Here is an 18,177-nt window from a genome sequence, read left to right as displayed (position 1 = left end):
TCCTGTTTAGCTGCAATTAAAGGAAGCTTTCTGGGAGTTTAAGCTCTTCAGAGGAAAGGAACAAAATTTGATCTCTAAATAATGCACCTGAACTCAAGGGGTTCATTACAGTTGCCCTCTGCTGCTATTGACTGAAGCTGCCTAATATTTAAATGCACCCAAAGTTGCTGGGTTTAACCTGAGAGCTGTGAAAATCCTTCATCCCCTTCCTCAAGCTGCAGGATCTGGTTGGAACAGCAGCACCTGTGGCAGGTCAGTGGAAGAGCTGATACCTTCTGTGAGCCCCTATTTCTCATTCAAGGCTCAGGAGCTGAGCTGCTCTCAGGGGACTTTTAAGAGCCACTATGGGTAGAGTTGAGCTGGATCACGAACACAAACACTGCCCAAAGAGGGTCCTTTATCAACCACAAGAGGAAGCAGCACTGCAATTCCCAACAGGTTGTTGATAACATTTTTGCTTTTATTGTCAATTTGAGCATTTCAGTGGGACTTCAGTTGGATAGGAGATACTTTAGTTGGATATTAGGCTTACCCGTACGTAACACACATTATGTACTTACAAAAGAACATGGCTTTAAAAAGGGGAAGAGTAATGGCATTTTGAAAATAAAATAGTTTATAGCACTAAAGAGTCACAGTGCAATCAATGGTTTAATCAAACAGCTACATTATATATATATAATATTTAAAGAACATAAATATTCAGGAAATTCACTACAACATGAAAATAAAAGCTTCACATTCTCCCACGCTTTTCAAAAGAACTGGAGACAAAGTGAAAGCTCCTAGACAGACTGCTCAGCTTCACAACACCTCTCTTGCTTAAGGGACTATCCCTCCCCTCAGCTCTCCCCAGGAGGGATGCTGGCACTAATCTAGAAGTTTCCCCAGTAACTTTAAAGCATTTAGCACAGCCACTCCCCCACCCCCCATTATATTCCGTGGACATGCACTACAGTCTATACAGCAATGCTTCACAAAGTCAGCAAAAACAGGTCCCTAATAGCTGCCCCTTTGTGCTCTGGGGCCTGAACACTTCATTTCATGTCACAAAAGCCCAAAGCTTTCCAGTCAGAGGAAATAATTAAGTTACTCAAAGAAGCCTGTGCAGTTTCCACAGTGGGATAAAGCTGAAGGGACAGTATTTATAAGTGCTAGGAAAGCCCAGAGCCAGGGAAGGGCAAACCCTTCCCAGGAGAATCCCCGAGCAGCAGAATACTTTTATATCACATGCCAAAGCCAGTGGGAGCCCAGACAGGACACAGGAGGTGTGTAAACCACACCCACCCTGTGGAGTAAAGCCTGGTGCTTCCCACCTACCATCAACTCTTTTTGCTTCAAGCCACAGGAGAGGGTTCATCAGCAAGTCTCAGAGCAAAGGGAACCTCGTGGTGACAGCTCCCTTCAGACAGGACATGGGGCAGGTCAAGCTGCCCCCTCAGAGCCACGGCAAGGTCCAGAGCCAGGGTGCAGGGGCTGCACATGCAAATGACCAGCAGCTACTGAGCCTTGCAGCACAGCCCACTGCCATGGTGGGGAACTTAGGCCTAAAGGTAAGACACTAAATGGTAAACTTTGTCAAGTACTGAAGTTGTCTTCCAAAGTGCTAAGCCATGTTTGTTAAAGCTATGGCAAAGGAACAAAAGTAGAATCTTGAAGCAGCTTACAGTCAGTCTTCCCTACTCACACTGACACTAGGAAAAGGTCCCTGCTGACGTGGCACAATTCCCCAAAGCAAAGCATTTTGATGGCCATGTGCTGGAATTTGGGGGATTTGCTTTAACAAAAAAAACTTTTCTGGACAGTTCTTTATAGCACATTCACAACAGATCCTGCTCTAGGGAAAAGAGGAGGGCTATGAAACATCCAGATTTCCTTCAGTTCAGCTGTGAGGACAGGGCTACATTGCAGGAGGGCCAGGCAGGAATCAAGACTGGCATGTCCTGCATGGTAAAGAGTTATGGGTTTGGGATATTTGGGTATTTTTTGACTGAAATAGCCATTAAAAACAAAACCAAACCAGTCTGATGAAGCACCTTGCACTGAAGTATTAAATAAAGACCAGTAAACAGCAAGGTTTTAAAGTGTCAGTTTTCCCACTGCAGCTCTTTGGAATCCCAGAATGGCTGGACTTGGAAGGAAGCTTAAACACCATCTGAGTCCAAGCCTCTGCCATGGGCAGGAATTCCTCTCACAAGATGCAAAATTCACCTTCGTTCACAACAAAATATCTTAATGAACATTTCCTAGGGAATCAGATTAGCTCCTGCTGCAAGACTATCCCAAATCCATTCTCTACCAATCAATTCTTCAGATGGATAACAGTCACCAAATTCCAACATTTAACACATTCCTTGGCATATGCTATTGAACAGACTTCCTTGGCCACCCAACACTCCACACTTCACAGAGGCCACTGTGTCCAATGGAGCAGAAATCCAGATTGACCTGGACAAAACGAAGCCATTCCGAACTGGAACACTGGATCAGGTATCATGCATTAGGAACAAAAAAGCATCTCAAACACTGGAATGCACTGGAGAAGGTCATTTAGTCTCCTAGGGAAAAACCAAAAAACCCAACCCAAAGACTAAATTAAATACAGCCCAGAATACTGTCTAGTCATAGTACTGAGTTTACTGAGAGTGCCTCAAGGCACCATGTGTGTCCATGAAGATAACGGTGGTGCCTTATTTTAATATTAAAGAAGTTGTAGCTATAAAAAGAGTTAGTTCCATCCCAGTTTCCCAGCCCTTATTTGTGCTCCTTGGTGGGGGCATAGTACAGTTCCATGGGTTTGTTCACTTTCCAGTACTTCTCACTGACCAGCTCCAGGGAAAAGGACCCATTTAGCACCTAGAAGAGAACAGCAAAACAGGAATGAATGAGGTAATCTGATGTTGTGCTATAAAACAGGCTTCTTAAATGTGTTGACTTGAAGGAGTCACCAGTAACAGGGCACAAGTCACAAGCTAAAAACCACAAAGATTCTCATGAGAAATAATATTTTTCCCTCTTCAATTTTATTGGAAAAGAATGGCATAAGTGTGTTGGGTTAATGTAGCCAGAAATGTGAATTCTATCACCATCTGTTGAGCTGGGTGGGGCAGTGACCCTGATCTCCTGGTACATTATCTGCTAATGGGCCATCTCTAAACCAGCTGGGGCAATCATCTTTATCTTTCCACAGCCCATCCTCCCTCCAGGCAGATATCATCTGCTGCTGGCCCATTCAGTCCCACTGCATGGCTGATAAAATTCCATCATCCCACTGGGAGATGCTCCAGCCAGGGGGAGCAGCCAAGCCTTTCCTACCCAGAGAAAAACTGACATTTTGGACACCAAGGGACCTTCTTTCCACTGGATTCCAGAGGAAAGCCAGACCTTTCCACATCATCCCTGCACCTTCAGAGGAAACTGCACCTTCTCCAGGAGCACTGCTCCAGCTGAACCACATCTGCCCCTGCAGGAGGATGCAGCCACCATTGAATGGGACTGCTGCCACCACCCTGACTGACTGACGGGTGTCAGCTTGGATTCTGACTCTGCCAGGGTTGGGATTGTTCTTTGTAATACTGTATTTCTATTTTAATTTTCCTAGTAAAGAACTGTTATTCCTAATTCCCATATCTTATTCTCATATCTGAGAGCCCCTTAATTTCAAAATTATAATAATTTGGAGGGAGGGAGTTTACATTCTCCATTTCAAAGAGAAGCTTCTGCCTTTATTAGCAGACACCTGTCCTTCAAACCAGGACAATAAGCCAGGTCACAGTCAGTGCCATCACTGCATTTTCCCCAAGTAATTTCTATGCCTCCTTTTCTACCAACCAAGCTTTTGCCCAAAAGCAGCAGATGTGCTGCTGAGTCAGCTGTACCATGAGTTTCCCCTGGCAGGGCCAGCTGGGTGGGGTGTGAGCAGGTGTGGGTGCAGGGCTGAGGCTGTGGCTGTGCTTACGGTGAACTGGCCGGCGGCGGTGGCGATGTAGATGGTGTACTGCTTCTCGCTGGCCGTGTCCAGGTTCATCTGGTTGGACTCGCCCTTGCTCCGCAGCTCCTCCAGCGCCAGCCTCACTGCCAGGTACTTGGACAGGTGATCAACCGTGGCATTGCCCGAGGTCTTGATGTACCTGAGACAGCAGCCACGCACATCGTCAATAATCACTGAGCAGCAGCCTGGGAAAAGCCGTCTGCAACGCCCCAAATGTTAAACATCAGCTGTGAGAAGGCCTTTGGAGACAGCTCCCAGCTGAAGATTCACACAGATTTACACACATCACAGAGAGATGTCTCATCAGCGGAGAAAGCCAAGAAAAGACCCAAGGAAACACCATGAAACTACTCTGCTGTCAGCCAGAACTTGCAATCTGTGCTTGGACTGGATTACAAACAACAAAAATTTCAGGAAAAGCTGCCAGCCTGCAAATCCTGCTGACACAAAGCTGCTCTGGAAACTGCTGACACTTACACAAGGTTTGTTTATTCCCAAAGAATCTTAGAATAAGTAGAAAGGGGCTGATATAACACCATCATCCCACTAGTGAACTGCAATGCTAGAAAACCTTAAAAACATCTTTATTTGAGATCAAAGGCTTAAAACAGTTTATGACTGTATTTTTCATAATAGTTGAGGAATACCATCTACCAGACTTGGAACAGAAAGAAGGGAAGAGTGCTTATTTGCACCTGGCCTTGGCACAGGTTCCCAGAGAAGCTGTGGCTGCTCTGATGTGTCCAAGGCCAGGTTGGATGGGGCTTGGAGCAACCTGGGATAGTGGAAGGTGTCCCGGCCCACAGCAGGAGATGGCACTGAATGGGCTTTAAGGTCCCTCCCACCTCAAACCATCCGTGACAGTTAAACAGGATGCAGTATGACTGAAATAAACAGATGTTTAGAAGCCCCAAGAAGTGATGGAAATCCAAAGCACCAGAAAACAGCAGCAGCCTACGTGGAGCTGGCCAGGGGCCACTGACCTTGTCTGTGCACTGTCATCGTTCTCCATGAGGGTGGGGTGAGGCCTGAACACCAGCTCGATCTCACTGGCCCCGTCCAGCACGGGATCTATGGCCACTGTGGTGTTGTTGTTGTCCAGCTCCAGCCCAGAGTCATCTGAGGTTTTGGTCCTCTTGTTGCTGGGCCCTGCCTCCTGGTTGCTGTGTGTGGAGGCATTGCTGCAGTGGGAGCTGTCCCCATTGTCCTCGGCCCCGCTGCCGTTCTCAATCTGCTGCTTCTTGCCCCGCTGCAACCTGGCCACAAACAGGCAGAGATACACCCTGACCCATCCTGAATCCACCCAGCTCACAACACACCTCCTCCCCAAGTGAGCCATGTGCACACACAAGCACTGAACATTTCAGAGAGATTTAAAGACTACTTTAACTTCACACTGTTGTTTTTCATGCAATTGCAGACCATTATTTCCATCCCAAGATAGATCCACATGTGATTAGAATTATTAAATCACACCATGCTTTATCATACAAAGTTTGGGGCCTCTATCCCAGCTGGCTGTCTTAGGTTTAAATGCCCATCTGGAATTTCACCAACTGTGAATTAAGTCACAGCTAAACCCCAGGTCCTGGTATTCTGTGCATTTATTGGCATCTAAGGGCAGCACTTTGGTACAGGATTCATGGTGTTATAGCTTCTTATCAAAGACATGAAAACCATAATTTGGTAAAGCTATCAGGCTGCCACAGCAGTCGCAGGTGATACAGATTTCTGACAGTAGACAAAAGGTTAAAAATTGTTTTGGCAGATATCAGAGGAGAGGAGAAGATTCTCAAGCTCCACAGGGCATTAGGACAGGCACTGTATTTTTAGCCTAAAGGCAAAGGAGGTGATTATGTACCTGTTCATAGCCTGAATCTTTAATCCCTCCTCGATGCTGTGACTCAGGGCTTGCTGGTTGTTGTGCTTGCTGATCCTGGCCAGCACCCTCTCCTGATGAGCCTCGTACTCATCCCGGCTGGGGTAAATCTTACTGATGAGCGCGTCGAAATTGGGGTCTGGCCGCAGGGATCTCTTTGAAACCAGCTTTTTGCGACATGTGGGACATTCTTTGTTGCTGCACAAGGACAAGAAGGAAACAAACAACTTTTAACTCTCCAGCAGTAACAAAACTCTGCCCTGTTGCTTCCATTCTCGGTCAAAGTGCTCACTAAAACTCAGTATTTATTGTAAATCTGGAAAGGGGCTTCTGTCTCTTAACAGGTCAGGTAGTTGCAGATATTTAAACAAAGATTCCAAACATAGCTCTTCTTGCTGCTCTTTTAATTTAAAGTATGTTTGAGCAGCTGAAGAGATCCAAAGTCCCATGTTGCCTTCTTCTCTTCATTTTCTGGATGGATTTTTACCTATAAAAAATGGATGTCTAGTGGAAATTATACTGAGGCATAGTCTTAGGAGGAAATTCTTCCCTGTGAGAATGGTGAGGCTCTGGGCACCCTGAGCCCATGGAAATTACCAAAGTCAGGTTGGATGGGGCTTGGAGAAACCTGAGATAGTGGAAAGTGTCCCTGCCCATTGCAGGGGTGGGACTAGATGGGCTTTAAGGTTCCTTCCAAGAAAAACCATTCTGAGATCCACAATTCCATGATTTCTAACACTTGCAGGACACAATTTGAAATGGCTGAAAGCCACATCGTTTGAAACGCATTAATAGGAAAAGGAAGAATAAGGGAAATTAAACCCATTTTTGTCAGTGATGTCTATTACTTTATTTTGTCAGTATTTTGTTTTACTGTTACTGTTTTATTTTGTCAAATTACTTTGCCAGTATTTTTGTTTTACTGTTACTGGATCTAAGGGCAGAAAAGAATACAAAAAAAAAACTCCTTGCAAGAAACAGAATTATGGATTTATTTTTCATGAGGAGGCAATATGATCTGTCTTCCAGAGATGGCTGAACATGGAAAAACACAATTTGAAAGGTGTGCTGCACATTCAGAAACTCCCAGTGCACTGTGACTGTCCCACATCAACCCACTGTCAAGGACACTTCCACCTCAAGTGCAACGGGCTGTACAAGCCTTCTTACCTCCACAGTACCATCCCCTGGCACTGTCCCCTTCTTGTCCTCTGGCAGCATCCCATCCCTCTTCCCCATTAGTGTCCCCTCCCTATGCCCTGTGAGTGTCCCCAGCAGTGTCCCCAGCAGTGTCCCCAGCAGTGTCCCCTGTCAGTGTCCCCAGCAGTGTCCCCAGCAGTGTCCCCAGCAGTGCTCACGCACCCGCTCCTGAGGGCAGTGATGATGCAGTCGGCGCAGAAGCGATGCAGACACTCCTTGGTGGTCATGGTGTTCTTGAGCATGTCCAGGCAGATGGGACACATCAGCTCACTGTGCAGGCTCCTGGGGGACACCACGATCTCCAGCCCATCTGTGATGGCTTCCTGGCAGCAAAGAAGGGAAAGGTTCTTTCCTGGGACTGAGTCCCTTCCTCGTGGAGACAGCAAGTTTTACCCAAGGAACACAGCAAAGAGACACCACACAAACACATCGAGCACACAGAACCCCAGTGCTGCCAGCCCTGCAGCACACAGTAAGAACAAGGAGCTGCTGGAGAAGGTTCAGGGGGGGCCATGAAGCTGATAAAGGGTCTGGAGCATCTCTCTGATGAGGAGAGACTGTGGGAATTGGGCCTGCTCAGTTTGGAGAAGAGGACTGAGAGGGGAATCTCATTAATATATGCAAGTATCTCCAAGTGATGTCAGAGAACAGTGCCACACTGTTCAGTGGTGCCAATGACAGAACAAGGAGCAATGGCCATAAACTAATACAAAACAAGTTCCAACTCCACAGGAGGAAGAAATTCTTTGCTTGGAGGGTGCAGAGCCCTGGGGAGGGCGTGGAGTCCCCCTCTCTGGAAACCTCCCAAAGCCCCTGGATGTGTCCCTGTGTCACCTGCTCTGCCTGGGCAGGGGGTTGGACTGGGTGATGTCCAGAGGTGCCTCCCAAGCCCAGCAGCCCCATGGCTGTGTGATTACCTGGGGGGTTCTCTGCAGCTCATACAGACTGAGCTCCCAGGTCTTGCTCAGAGGCTGCGTTCCGTTGGTCTGCACGGCCTGAGACATGGCTGGGGAAAGAAGGGACACAGGCTGAGCATCAGCCCTGTCTGGCTCAGCATCCTCTCCTCTTCCAAGGCACAGCAAGCAGAGGCTCCAGGGAACACCCATGTCTCCTCTGCTGTGTCACACATGGATAATCTCCTGCTTGTACCCCTCCAGGAGAACTGGGGAAGCTGCTCATCCGTAAACACTTGGCAAAAATCAATTCAGTTGTTAAACAAAAGTGACACAGAACTGAAGGCCAGAGAATGTGGGCCACAAATGCCACCTGATGCAGAAAATATTTCTAAAACATCCACTTCCAAACATGCACATGGGTCAGGCAGGGTCTGCCTCCTAAATTCAGGGGAAGGGCAAAATGAGACAGGACACAGAACACCAGTCAATGTGCTCACTGGAGCACACCATGAGGGCTTTTCCTCCTTCCTGAAAACACATCCCATGGGCTTCCCATCAGAAGTCTGAAAAATACTGAAAGATCAAGAGAAACCCAGTCACTGCAAAATTTAAATAATAATAATAATAATAATAATAATAATAATTTTAAAAACCCATAGAAACTGCACTGCTGATCCATCAAAATTTTAGTATTATTGTATGAGATGAGGCAAAATTACCACACAGAGTCACTGCAGATATGAGAAAGTCTGGTCAAAGGGACAGAAGAAAATGATGCTTCTGAACAGAAAATACTTTTATGCTGGGGGAGAGGAGGCCTTGCGTCCCATGACTTCAAAAATGCCTGCCTTGTGCAGGAAAACTTATCTCAGAGTGGTATGTTAAAAAAAAACAATTGTAACAATCTGAAAATTTAGTGCAGTGAAATTTCACATTCCTAAAATCACTGTCATAGCTCATTCTTCCTCTGCATCTCTTTTGGCATTGTTTTTCAAAAAAATCTGTCTTGCACGACAGATTTCTCATACCCATTTTCCCAGCTCACAGTGTGAGACAGATTTCACCTCAACGTATCCACTTTTCACCTGTTCAACATTTCACATCTTTTCTACTTTAGAACAAAGGTGGGATCTCTTCTTCACAGGTCACACATGCGAGCACCAGGAACATGAAGCCAGACACCCCTATGAGCCTTTCTTGAAAAAACTTCTAACACATCACAACCTTAGACTTTTTATCATCTTTTTACCTTTATGACTCATCTGTTTCCTCCAAATATAAGAGGAAAGCAACCAGTCACACACCAAATGGTTAAATTGGGGCAAAATCACATTTACAGAATCACAAAACAGTGTTGACTGGAAGGATCTTAATGATCATCCAGTTTCAATCCTCTGCCATGGGCAGGGACATTTTCCACTGTCCCAGGTTGCTCCAAGCCCCATCCAGCCTGGCCTTGGACACTTCCAGGGGTTCAGGGGCAGCCACAGCTTCTCTGGGCACTCTGTGCCAGGGCAGCCCCACCCTCACAGGCAGAAATTTCTTCCCAATAACCCATCTAACCCTGCCCTCTGGCAGATCAAACCTCTCTCTCTCAGAGCACCAACAAGTAGTAGCTGTTGGGATTAATCCTGGGGCTAGAGGGCCATTCTTGTCAATCATTAAGAAAACCACCTTAATCAATATTGTATGAACCCCTGCAACTCTCCAGACTGACTCAGTCTTGAGGCACAGCAAAACCCCTAAGCACAAACTCCATCATTACAGGGCACACCCCTCTGTCACTGTCAAAGCCAGTGCTGACTGATGAACCAACATATCACACCTCAACAAATTTAAAGAAAACCAGTTGGGATTTAAAAATGTAAGAAAGTAAGTCTTGTTCCTGAAGTGCTGGAAAACAGGCAGGTACAGGGAAAAACAGCAGTAAGGAACACCCTGTCTGAAAAGCCCTTGGATCTCCTGCCTGCTCACTGGCTGGGGAATTTATGCTGGGATGTCCTTCTTCCAAATGTGCTAGGACAAAAAACTCCACCAGACTAATATCTACACTGTCACAACACCACATCCACTTTACAACCTCTTACCCTGAAATGTACTTAATTACTTACTCCATAGTCATGACTGAAGTAAGGTGGGCATTTGGATATCCTACTTCTGAAAGTGTCCAGTAAAAATAAAATCCAGCTGGCAGCACTCAGAGTAGACCGGTCAGATCTGTGGGCAGCCAAAGGAGGAGCTCATTTCTCTGGTCCTGCCCTCCCCAGCTCACCTTCCACAGGTTTCCACCCTCAGATCCACCAATGAGTAACACTGCTGAAGTATAATATTGCTGAAAACATGTCAGTTCTGAATATGAGAGAGAACCCACAAACCCAGCTCAGGTGTGACCATAACCATACCACCCCCATTCAATATTCTGTGATACTTTCATGGAAAAAAATCACTTATGAGGAAAAAAAATTGCATCAGGCTCTTTAAAAAAAAATATGACACATATTTTTAGAGAGTATTAAAATCTTAGAAATAACTCATTTCTGTTCCAAGTTGGAAAAGGTAAATATTTAGATTTAAAACAGTAAGAGAGTTAGACCTCTATTCAGTGTGCCAAATTCAACAGCACCTTCAACCATTTTGGGTTTTTCTTCCTAAGGATTAATTCCTTTAAAAACAGGTATTCATAGTGCAGTTACTTGGAAGTTTAACAGGTTTAGAGCTTTAGGTTTTACTCTCTCTCACACTATGACTAGTATTGGGAACAGATTACATGTTTCAGAGAGTACTCAATTCAATCATTCATTTGAAATTATTCAATTAAAACATTCTGAAATTTAAGGGGTTTTTCTGGTTTTACTTATTAGCTTAGAGCTTGATTTGAAAAAAAAAAAAATCCACACAATCTGGAAGACACTTTTTGAAGGAATTAACCTTCCCTGCAGTTCCCTGGCAGTTCAGATATCTTTACATCCAGTTGTCATCTGGTACATTACAACCCTGACCACCAGCAATGACTTTGTGTCACTCTGGTTACAACTGAAGTGATGCTTACTGAAAATTAAACACATGACAACCACTCTGACAATCCCAATTTATCAGTGTTTGCACCTGGCTCCCTGCCATCCTGCTTTCCTACTTTATTTACAGAAGGAAATTAAGAGTTTAACATTCAAATATTTTGATCAATTATATCAATATTGCCCCACTATGGCCAAGAAAACAATTTAACTACAGTAAAATCAGGAAATTAACATTAAGACACAAATTTTACATTTGGATAGGTAAACTCTCACTGAATGTCAGATACTGGGTGACTGGCACAAGGGAGAAGTTACTAATGAAATAAGAAACTATCTGTAGATACATGAGTGACAAATGTTCCCCACACTCCAGACTGTGCCAAGTTCTACATTTAAAATTCTGAGAAATCCAAGGTTCATCACTCTATAAAGAGCAGCTAGCAAAGAGACACGACCTCAGTGTTGCCCTAGAGCAGTCCCAGCCAGGAGGAAAAGATGATTCATTCATTCAAGACCACAGACTCAAAAATGTCCCAAAGCAGCCAATAAAACAGGAATGCAGAGAAATCTGAGGTACTGGTACAGTTTAACAGCCCCAACAGTTGGTAACACTAAAAACCTTTTCCCAGCATGACTGTCCCTCTCAGTCATACCACAGCACAGGTTTTCATTTTCCTGATAACCAGTCCCAAACTCCCATTTTCCCATAAATTTCACAGCACTTCTTTTCAACATTAAAAAAATCCTCCCTTGAAAAGCAAGTAACAACATCTAATGCTGTGTTTATGGAATGTCTGGAAGGGTGCTGGACAGATGACATCTGACTGAGGGAAAAAATAATACTGGCATTTCTGAAACCCATGGGCTTGGAAGCACACGGTCTTTTATAGATTCTTGGCTGTATTTATTCTCCTAAGAAAGTGTTTTACCTTTGAGATATGGAATCTTGCAGCTAACAGCCACTCACAATTCCCTGGCCTGAGAAGGATCAATCCATGGAGCTGGGCAGCATTTCCAGTCTGGCTGTCAAGCTGCTCCTCCTGGCAGGGAGACACTGGAGTGTGACCTCACACAAACCATCTGCTGAGCATCTGGACACCTCTGGAAGGGCTCCACAAATCCAACACTGACAGAAGTGTCCAAAGGGAAATAATCCTCCTGCTTTAGATGTCAAGGGCAACGGGGGAAAATCAAGTACCAAATTAAACTGTTGATCAAACTCCAGGAGGTTTTATGACAGTGCTGGGAACAGCCATGTACTTCTGGACATGACACAAAGATGTGATTTTAGGCTGGTGCTTCTCTGTATATTTATAGCAGGAAAGTATAGCAGCATTTAAGCACCTCTGAGTCCAGGTACATCCTTTCTGTGGAGCTGAGGCTCAAATTTCAGTTTATTCCAACACTACTCTGTATGCATCAGTGGCCTTTTCACACCACCTCCCAGATCACTCCATTCTTGTCAACAACCTTCAGTCCTCAGAGTCAGCTCCTCATTCCCATGCTCATTCTGTATCCTACCCTCCCAGACCTCTCCTCAGCTAGAAAATACATAAAATACATTAAAATACCATGACATTTCCAGAGCACTATCTGTATCATCAGTTGCCTCTAAGGAGCCCAGAATTCACCTGCACAAAAACATCACACATCAAACCCAGGCTATTCCTAAATTATAAAGCTTAGATTTTTTTTTTTTAATCTTGAAGGATTAATTTGAAAACCTCTCAGGATTTGGTACACACACAAAAGCAAACATTGTCCACTGTTCTAATGCATCACGCAATAAGATTATTTTAATCATTAAAGCTCAAATCCTTGAAGACTTAGCCTTTCACACCACCTATATCTGATCCAAAGTAATATTAAAATATGTTACAGCATTAAATCCTTCTGCCAGGAGTAGAAACAAAACCCAAAACTGTTACAAGAACAGCAACTTTACACTGCTGATGTGGGTCAATAGATCAGGCAAACACTTGACCTCAAATGTGCCAAAGACCTTTGCCAAGAACTCATAGAAAAAGGAAAACAGCCACTACCAAGCTATAATTTAGCCCTGTGAAGCAACAATATTAAGCAAAACTCTTGAAGCAACATTATTAAACAGAACTCTGGGGGATTGAGTAGAACTGTGATTTTATCTGCCACTTGTTAAATTTTATGTCAAATTTCTCATATTATGAAGCTGCTACTGTATAGTATGTGTGTGACTACCCAGGTGAGTTTCAAAACTGAAATTCTTAATCTCTTAAGTTAACCTTGGACTTTAGAATTAATAACTAGCTGAGAAGGAGAAAAGCCAAAGTTCCTTTCTAAAATTCATTTCAGTGCTAAAACAGATCAGAAAAGGAAGGATAAAGGACTGCAAACTTCTGGAAGTAAACAAAAGTAACACTTCAAACTCCAGAGGAGTTGAACCTGCCACAGCAACTAACTTGTACAAACAATTCATGATAAGTGCTGCCTTAGGATATTTTTAATGAGACTTAGTTTTTAATTTTCCCTTGCCCTGCTCTGCTGGCACATTTTTGAGGCTAACCACTCTCTTGCTGTGTCCTTGAAGTAACAGCTGTTAAAAGCAAGACCTGAGCACTTCAATCAGTAAGGTGAAGTTTAATCATTGCACTGCCTTTGTCGTGGCCTTTAAATTCTCTGTACACTTTAACAAAAATTCTATGAACATCCATGCACTACAATTCAGAATTTTTTGCATCTTCACAGATGATGTGACTGGTTCTGCCAGAGGTACCTGTAGGATTCCAGGTTCCTTCCAACACAGTCTAAACCCAATGCTGAAATAGCCACACCAGACCCTGAACTTGGGAAACCAACATGGGTTTGGTATTTTTCATCACCAGCAAAAGAAACATGAAAACCTGCTCATTACCTTCTTGGACTGCTGCTTTGGTACAGTGCTACAAGAGGCTTCTAAGCAAATTTTAAGAAACATTGTAAAAGTTGAAGCCAAATACACTGAAATTCTGGAGTACTGCTCTCCCCAGGATGACATCAAGCAGGCCACTTGCCCTGCCCTTCAGCACACAGCACACCTACTGTCCATCCCATTTAGTAACAGAAATGTCAATAAGCAGCAGCATTATATTGCATTGACATTGTAGGAGAAATTCTGAGATGTCAGACCAGCAAATATGCCTGGGTGCCCAGCTTTTCCAGAGCTATGTTAGAGAGCCACAACCAACAGTGATAGAATTTTCTTGATGAGAACAAAAAGATGGCTTGGTTATTAATAAAAAGAAAATAAACTCCCCCACAACACTTGAGAGACAAACAGACTCAAGTCATTTTATGTCTGATTGACTTAATAGCTGCAATAAATATATAAAAGCAAAACTGAATTTGGCAAGCAGGCAGCTCTCACCTAAAGCTGGGCAACAGCAAAGAACAATTTGTGTTTCAAGGACTCCTTCACAAGTAAGACTGTCCATTTTGTAAACAGTACTACAGGAGCAACACTTAACACAGTTTAACCCAATAATTACACAAAACAGTTCAACGTTATCCCCAAGAGATGAAGAGTAAAGAATGATTAGGTTTTAAATAGTTAGCAGAACACTACTGCTAACTCCCTGCTGTCTGCAAGAGAGCTCCAGCATCCAGAAGTGGGGGCAGAGCAGACAGGGGTAATTCCTAAAATATTTCTCCACTGTAGCAAGTCTAAACAGCTCCACAATATCAAATGCTGGTCATTCCTCTTAAAATTAAGAATTTAAGGTCAGCTTTGACAGCCAGTTATTTGCATCAACAAAAAACCAAGCAGAAGCAAGCTGAGGCTCAACAGCATCTCTTCACCAATCTCTTTACTCTCTGTCTGCATCATTATTGAACTGCTGACCTATTCAGAAAAAAAAAAGGTAAAAGATATTTAGGGGGAAAAAAAAGTGGAAGGAATTCCTTCTTTCATGTTCCTAGAGCTGGTGCTCCACTAAGAGGAGATCCAGTGCTCCTTCTAAGAAAAATACAACTGAGCAGTCACAGACTGAAGTGTCATTTTTAAAGCTCCTTCCCTCCCCCATTACATTCTTTTTGCAAGGGAAGGAGTTAAAAGAAGGATTAAGAAATTGACTTAGCCCAATATCTATTTCACATATAAGACTGATGGCTCTCCTGTAGCCTGTATTTTTATTCAATGACAGCAGAGCACTGAAAATGCCAGAATTCTGCTCCAGTCGCCCAACCAAGTCTTTATACTCAAACCATTACCACCCATCACTCCTAAAACACAAAACATCACTGATCAAGGGAAACCCATGCAATTTATTTTGCTTGCATTTGCATATTATTTCACCTCTAAGACATGACAGAAAGTGTTTTTCTCAGTAGCTGCAGCAAGACTGGTGCCTCAAAGCTTTTCAGCCACTGAAGAAGCAAAAAAATACCTCCAATAAAAAATCTGTGTCCTTCTAGTATCATAAATTTGAATGCAGACAACAATATTATTAAACTCTCTGAGTGTGCAGACATTAAACGCTGAGTGACAATTCATGGGGGCAGTGAGGTTTAAAGATGCACTCAATTCATCTGTCATTGCTGAAAGGCACTGTAATAGTCACACCCAGCCACAAAATTGAACCTACACTGCAGCTCGTGCTGTCCAGTGAAAATTCCTCCCGTCTCCAGACAACTGATAAAGTTAATCCTTCCAACAAATATATTTTTAATGCAAAATATACTGCTTATCCATATCTGCTGCTGTCACAGCCAGTGCCTCTGTCTTCACTGACAGCTGAATGTCAGCTCTGAGCTTGACAGAGCTGACATGAGGTATACAAAGTCAAATTATCTCATTACGCAAGTTTTTAATGGAAACACAGATGAATACAAATCAGAGCACCTCTGCAGGGAACTCCTATGACAACTCGAGTCGTTGTCACTGAATGAATGACATTTGACGAAAGAATCCTCCCCAAGCAATAATAATTTCACCTGCACACCAGTCACATTTTTTCAAATGCAAGCAATTCCCTTTAATCCTTAAAAGCCCATGCACAGTGCACAGTTATCACACAGAGCTACAACCACTTCCAAACAGGGCTGGATTATAAATTATCATACTGGAAATCATCTTTCTCCACTAGCTATCCTCTGGATCTCTGTGGAATTATGCACTCAATCCAATCATTTCCCATAGAAGAGGGTATGAAAAACAAACAGCTTACAAAAATCCCGAGAAGAATATCGCTCAGTGCTTGTGTCATATACACACGGTGCCATAGGGCTGGTGCAAGGAAGGCAAGTGATCCAGAAGAGCTGCTGCAGAATGGAATACTTGGCAAGAAACAAGCGCTAAATTCGTATGGGAAGCGGCGGGAGCGATGCGGAGGGAGGAGGCACATCCCGAGTGCCGGCACAGCGTCCTCTGCACCTGCTGCCCGCGGGAAGAGCATTTCCCGGAGCAGCTCCCGGCCCGCGAGCATCGCCCCGCCGGCACCGCTCGGCGCGGGCACCGGGACAGACAAAAGACCGGCAGGCCGAGCTGTAAATCAGGCTGGCAGTGCGCGGAGCGGCGATCCGCAGAGCGGCGGAGCCGCGGGGGCCGCGTCCGTGCGCTGTCCCCGGCCGGGGATGGAGCGGCGGTGCTGCGGTACTGCGGCTGCGATGGAGCCCTGCCTGCCACCTCTGCAGGCACCTACACACACATTCCTACGTGCATATACAGGACACAGCTGCGCGGCTGGAGCTGTGTGCGCAAAGATGCGCACCGCGGCTGCTCCGGGCAGGGCAGCCCCAGGCCGGCCCCAGGGCTGCTCGGTGCCCCGCGGCCCTGCAGCACGGCCGGCAGCAACGGGGGCTCCAAGCTACCATGGGCGCTGCTCACGGCTCCAACCGGGCACCCCCGACCCCCGCCCGGGGTCAGCCCCGCTCGGACACCGCGCACGGTCACCGCGGGCCCGCACCCGGCCCGGCCCCACAGGGACAGAGAGCCCCGGCCCACCCCGGCCCCGCGCTCACCGCCGCCGGAGCCGCCTCCGTCCGTGGCCGGCGGCGCCGCCGCAGCCCCCGCAGCACAATATGGCGAGCGGCGGCTCCGCAATGGAGCTCGGGAAATAGAGGGGAGTTACATATTCATGGCCAGGGCTGGGCAGGGGGAGCGCGGACGGGCCCGGCCCGCGCCCTCCTCCGCCTCCCTCACGGCCGGGGCCGCTCGCTGCTTGCCCTGCCCACACCTCCGCCCCCGCTCCGTGTCCTTTTCCCTTTTCCCGTTCCCGGGATGCGGGGCTCCCTCCGCGCCGCGGCCCCTCTCCCGGCTCAGCTCGCACTTGGGCAGGAATTCCCTCCCGGCAATGGTGGCGGACACTGGAAAGCGGGGCGGTGGAATCTCCGTCCCGGAGGTGTTTCGGGCAAGGCTGCCTGTGGCACTTGTGCTGTGGCCTGGCTGGCAGGGTGGCATACGGTGCCCGCCGTGTTTGATTTCCAGCCCCGATTGTTCTGTACGGAGTATTTCAGGCAATTCAGGGGGAAGTATTGTAAGCTTTCCTTGAGTGTTATAGTTAGTGTTGTCATAATTAGAGTATTTTTAAAGTCCTGGTTTGGACCTTCACCTCTCCCTGCAAAACTTCACATATTTTTGAGAAATTCTAGCCCAAGCCAGGTTATTCCTAAGTATTTTTATGGAGTAGTTTCCACTCCCTCACTATGACCAATACTGCAGTCTATAATCTGTAATTGATCCTTACAAGGCATTGACAAGTTAGTCTGGGATAACATCTCTGTATTCTAAATGTGATCAAATGTCGCATATAAATCTTAGAGGGACTCAGCTGTGGACAGGATTTAACAGTCCTTATTCTTCATTTGGTTTCTTAAAGTACTGTTTTTCTGAACTGGGTTCTGTTGAGCTCTTTTAATATTAAAATTCAAAGCTGGTACAGGATGGAATAAGAGATTGTCATACATTCCTCTCTTTAGAATGACACTAGTCAGAACCAATGACTGAAATTTTCCTGAAGTTTCATCAGTGCCAAGGAAAGGAAAATGTTTTCTGTCAAGTTATTGTGGTACCAGAAGTGCCCTTTGGTAAAAATTGCTTCACTTGTTAATTGCCTGCAGCACTGAGGTGCGTGGAGAAGTTCTGATACTAATGTACCATTGCAAGTAAAATTTGTTCTTTGTGAGAAAAGTTTAATGCTGCAAAAATAAGATTTTGCAAAAAGAGAGCATGCAGTTGTCGGG

At 45.3% G+C, this 18,177-nt stretch overlaps 1 protein-coding gene across 1 annotated transcript; it reads right to left on the bottom strand.

The window, feature by feature from the left end:
• Nucleotides 1–632: 632 nt before the first annotated feature.
• Nucleotides 633–17,182, bottom strand: RNF2 (ring finger protein 2). The gene is made up of 7 exons (XM_079314618.1): nt 16,957–17,182; nt 7,988–8,076; nt 7,233–7,393; nt 5,853–6,068; nt 4,975–5,247; nt 3,959–4,130; nt 633–2,856 (listed from the first exon to the last, which is right to left on the bottom strand). Exons 2-7 carry the CDS (start codon nt 8,072–8,074, stop codon nt 2,755–2,757), a joined length of 1,011 nt encoding a protein of 336 aa, XP_079170744.1. The 5' UTR covers nt 8,075–8,076; nt 16,957–17,182; the 3' UTR covers nt 633–2,754.
• Between the last annotated feature and the right edge of the window lie 995 nt (nt 17,183–18,177).

Source organism: Erithacus rubecula (assembly GCF_903797595.1).
Source record: "Erithacus rubecula genome assembly, chromosome: 10".
In the NCBI taxonomy this organism is placed as follows: Eukaryota; Metazoa; Chordata; class Aves; order Passeriformes; family Muscicapidae; genus Erithacus; species Erithacus rubecula.
The sequence above is the reverse complement of the archived record's forward strand: the minus strand, read 5'-3'. Positions and strand labels throughout refer to the sequence as shown.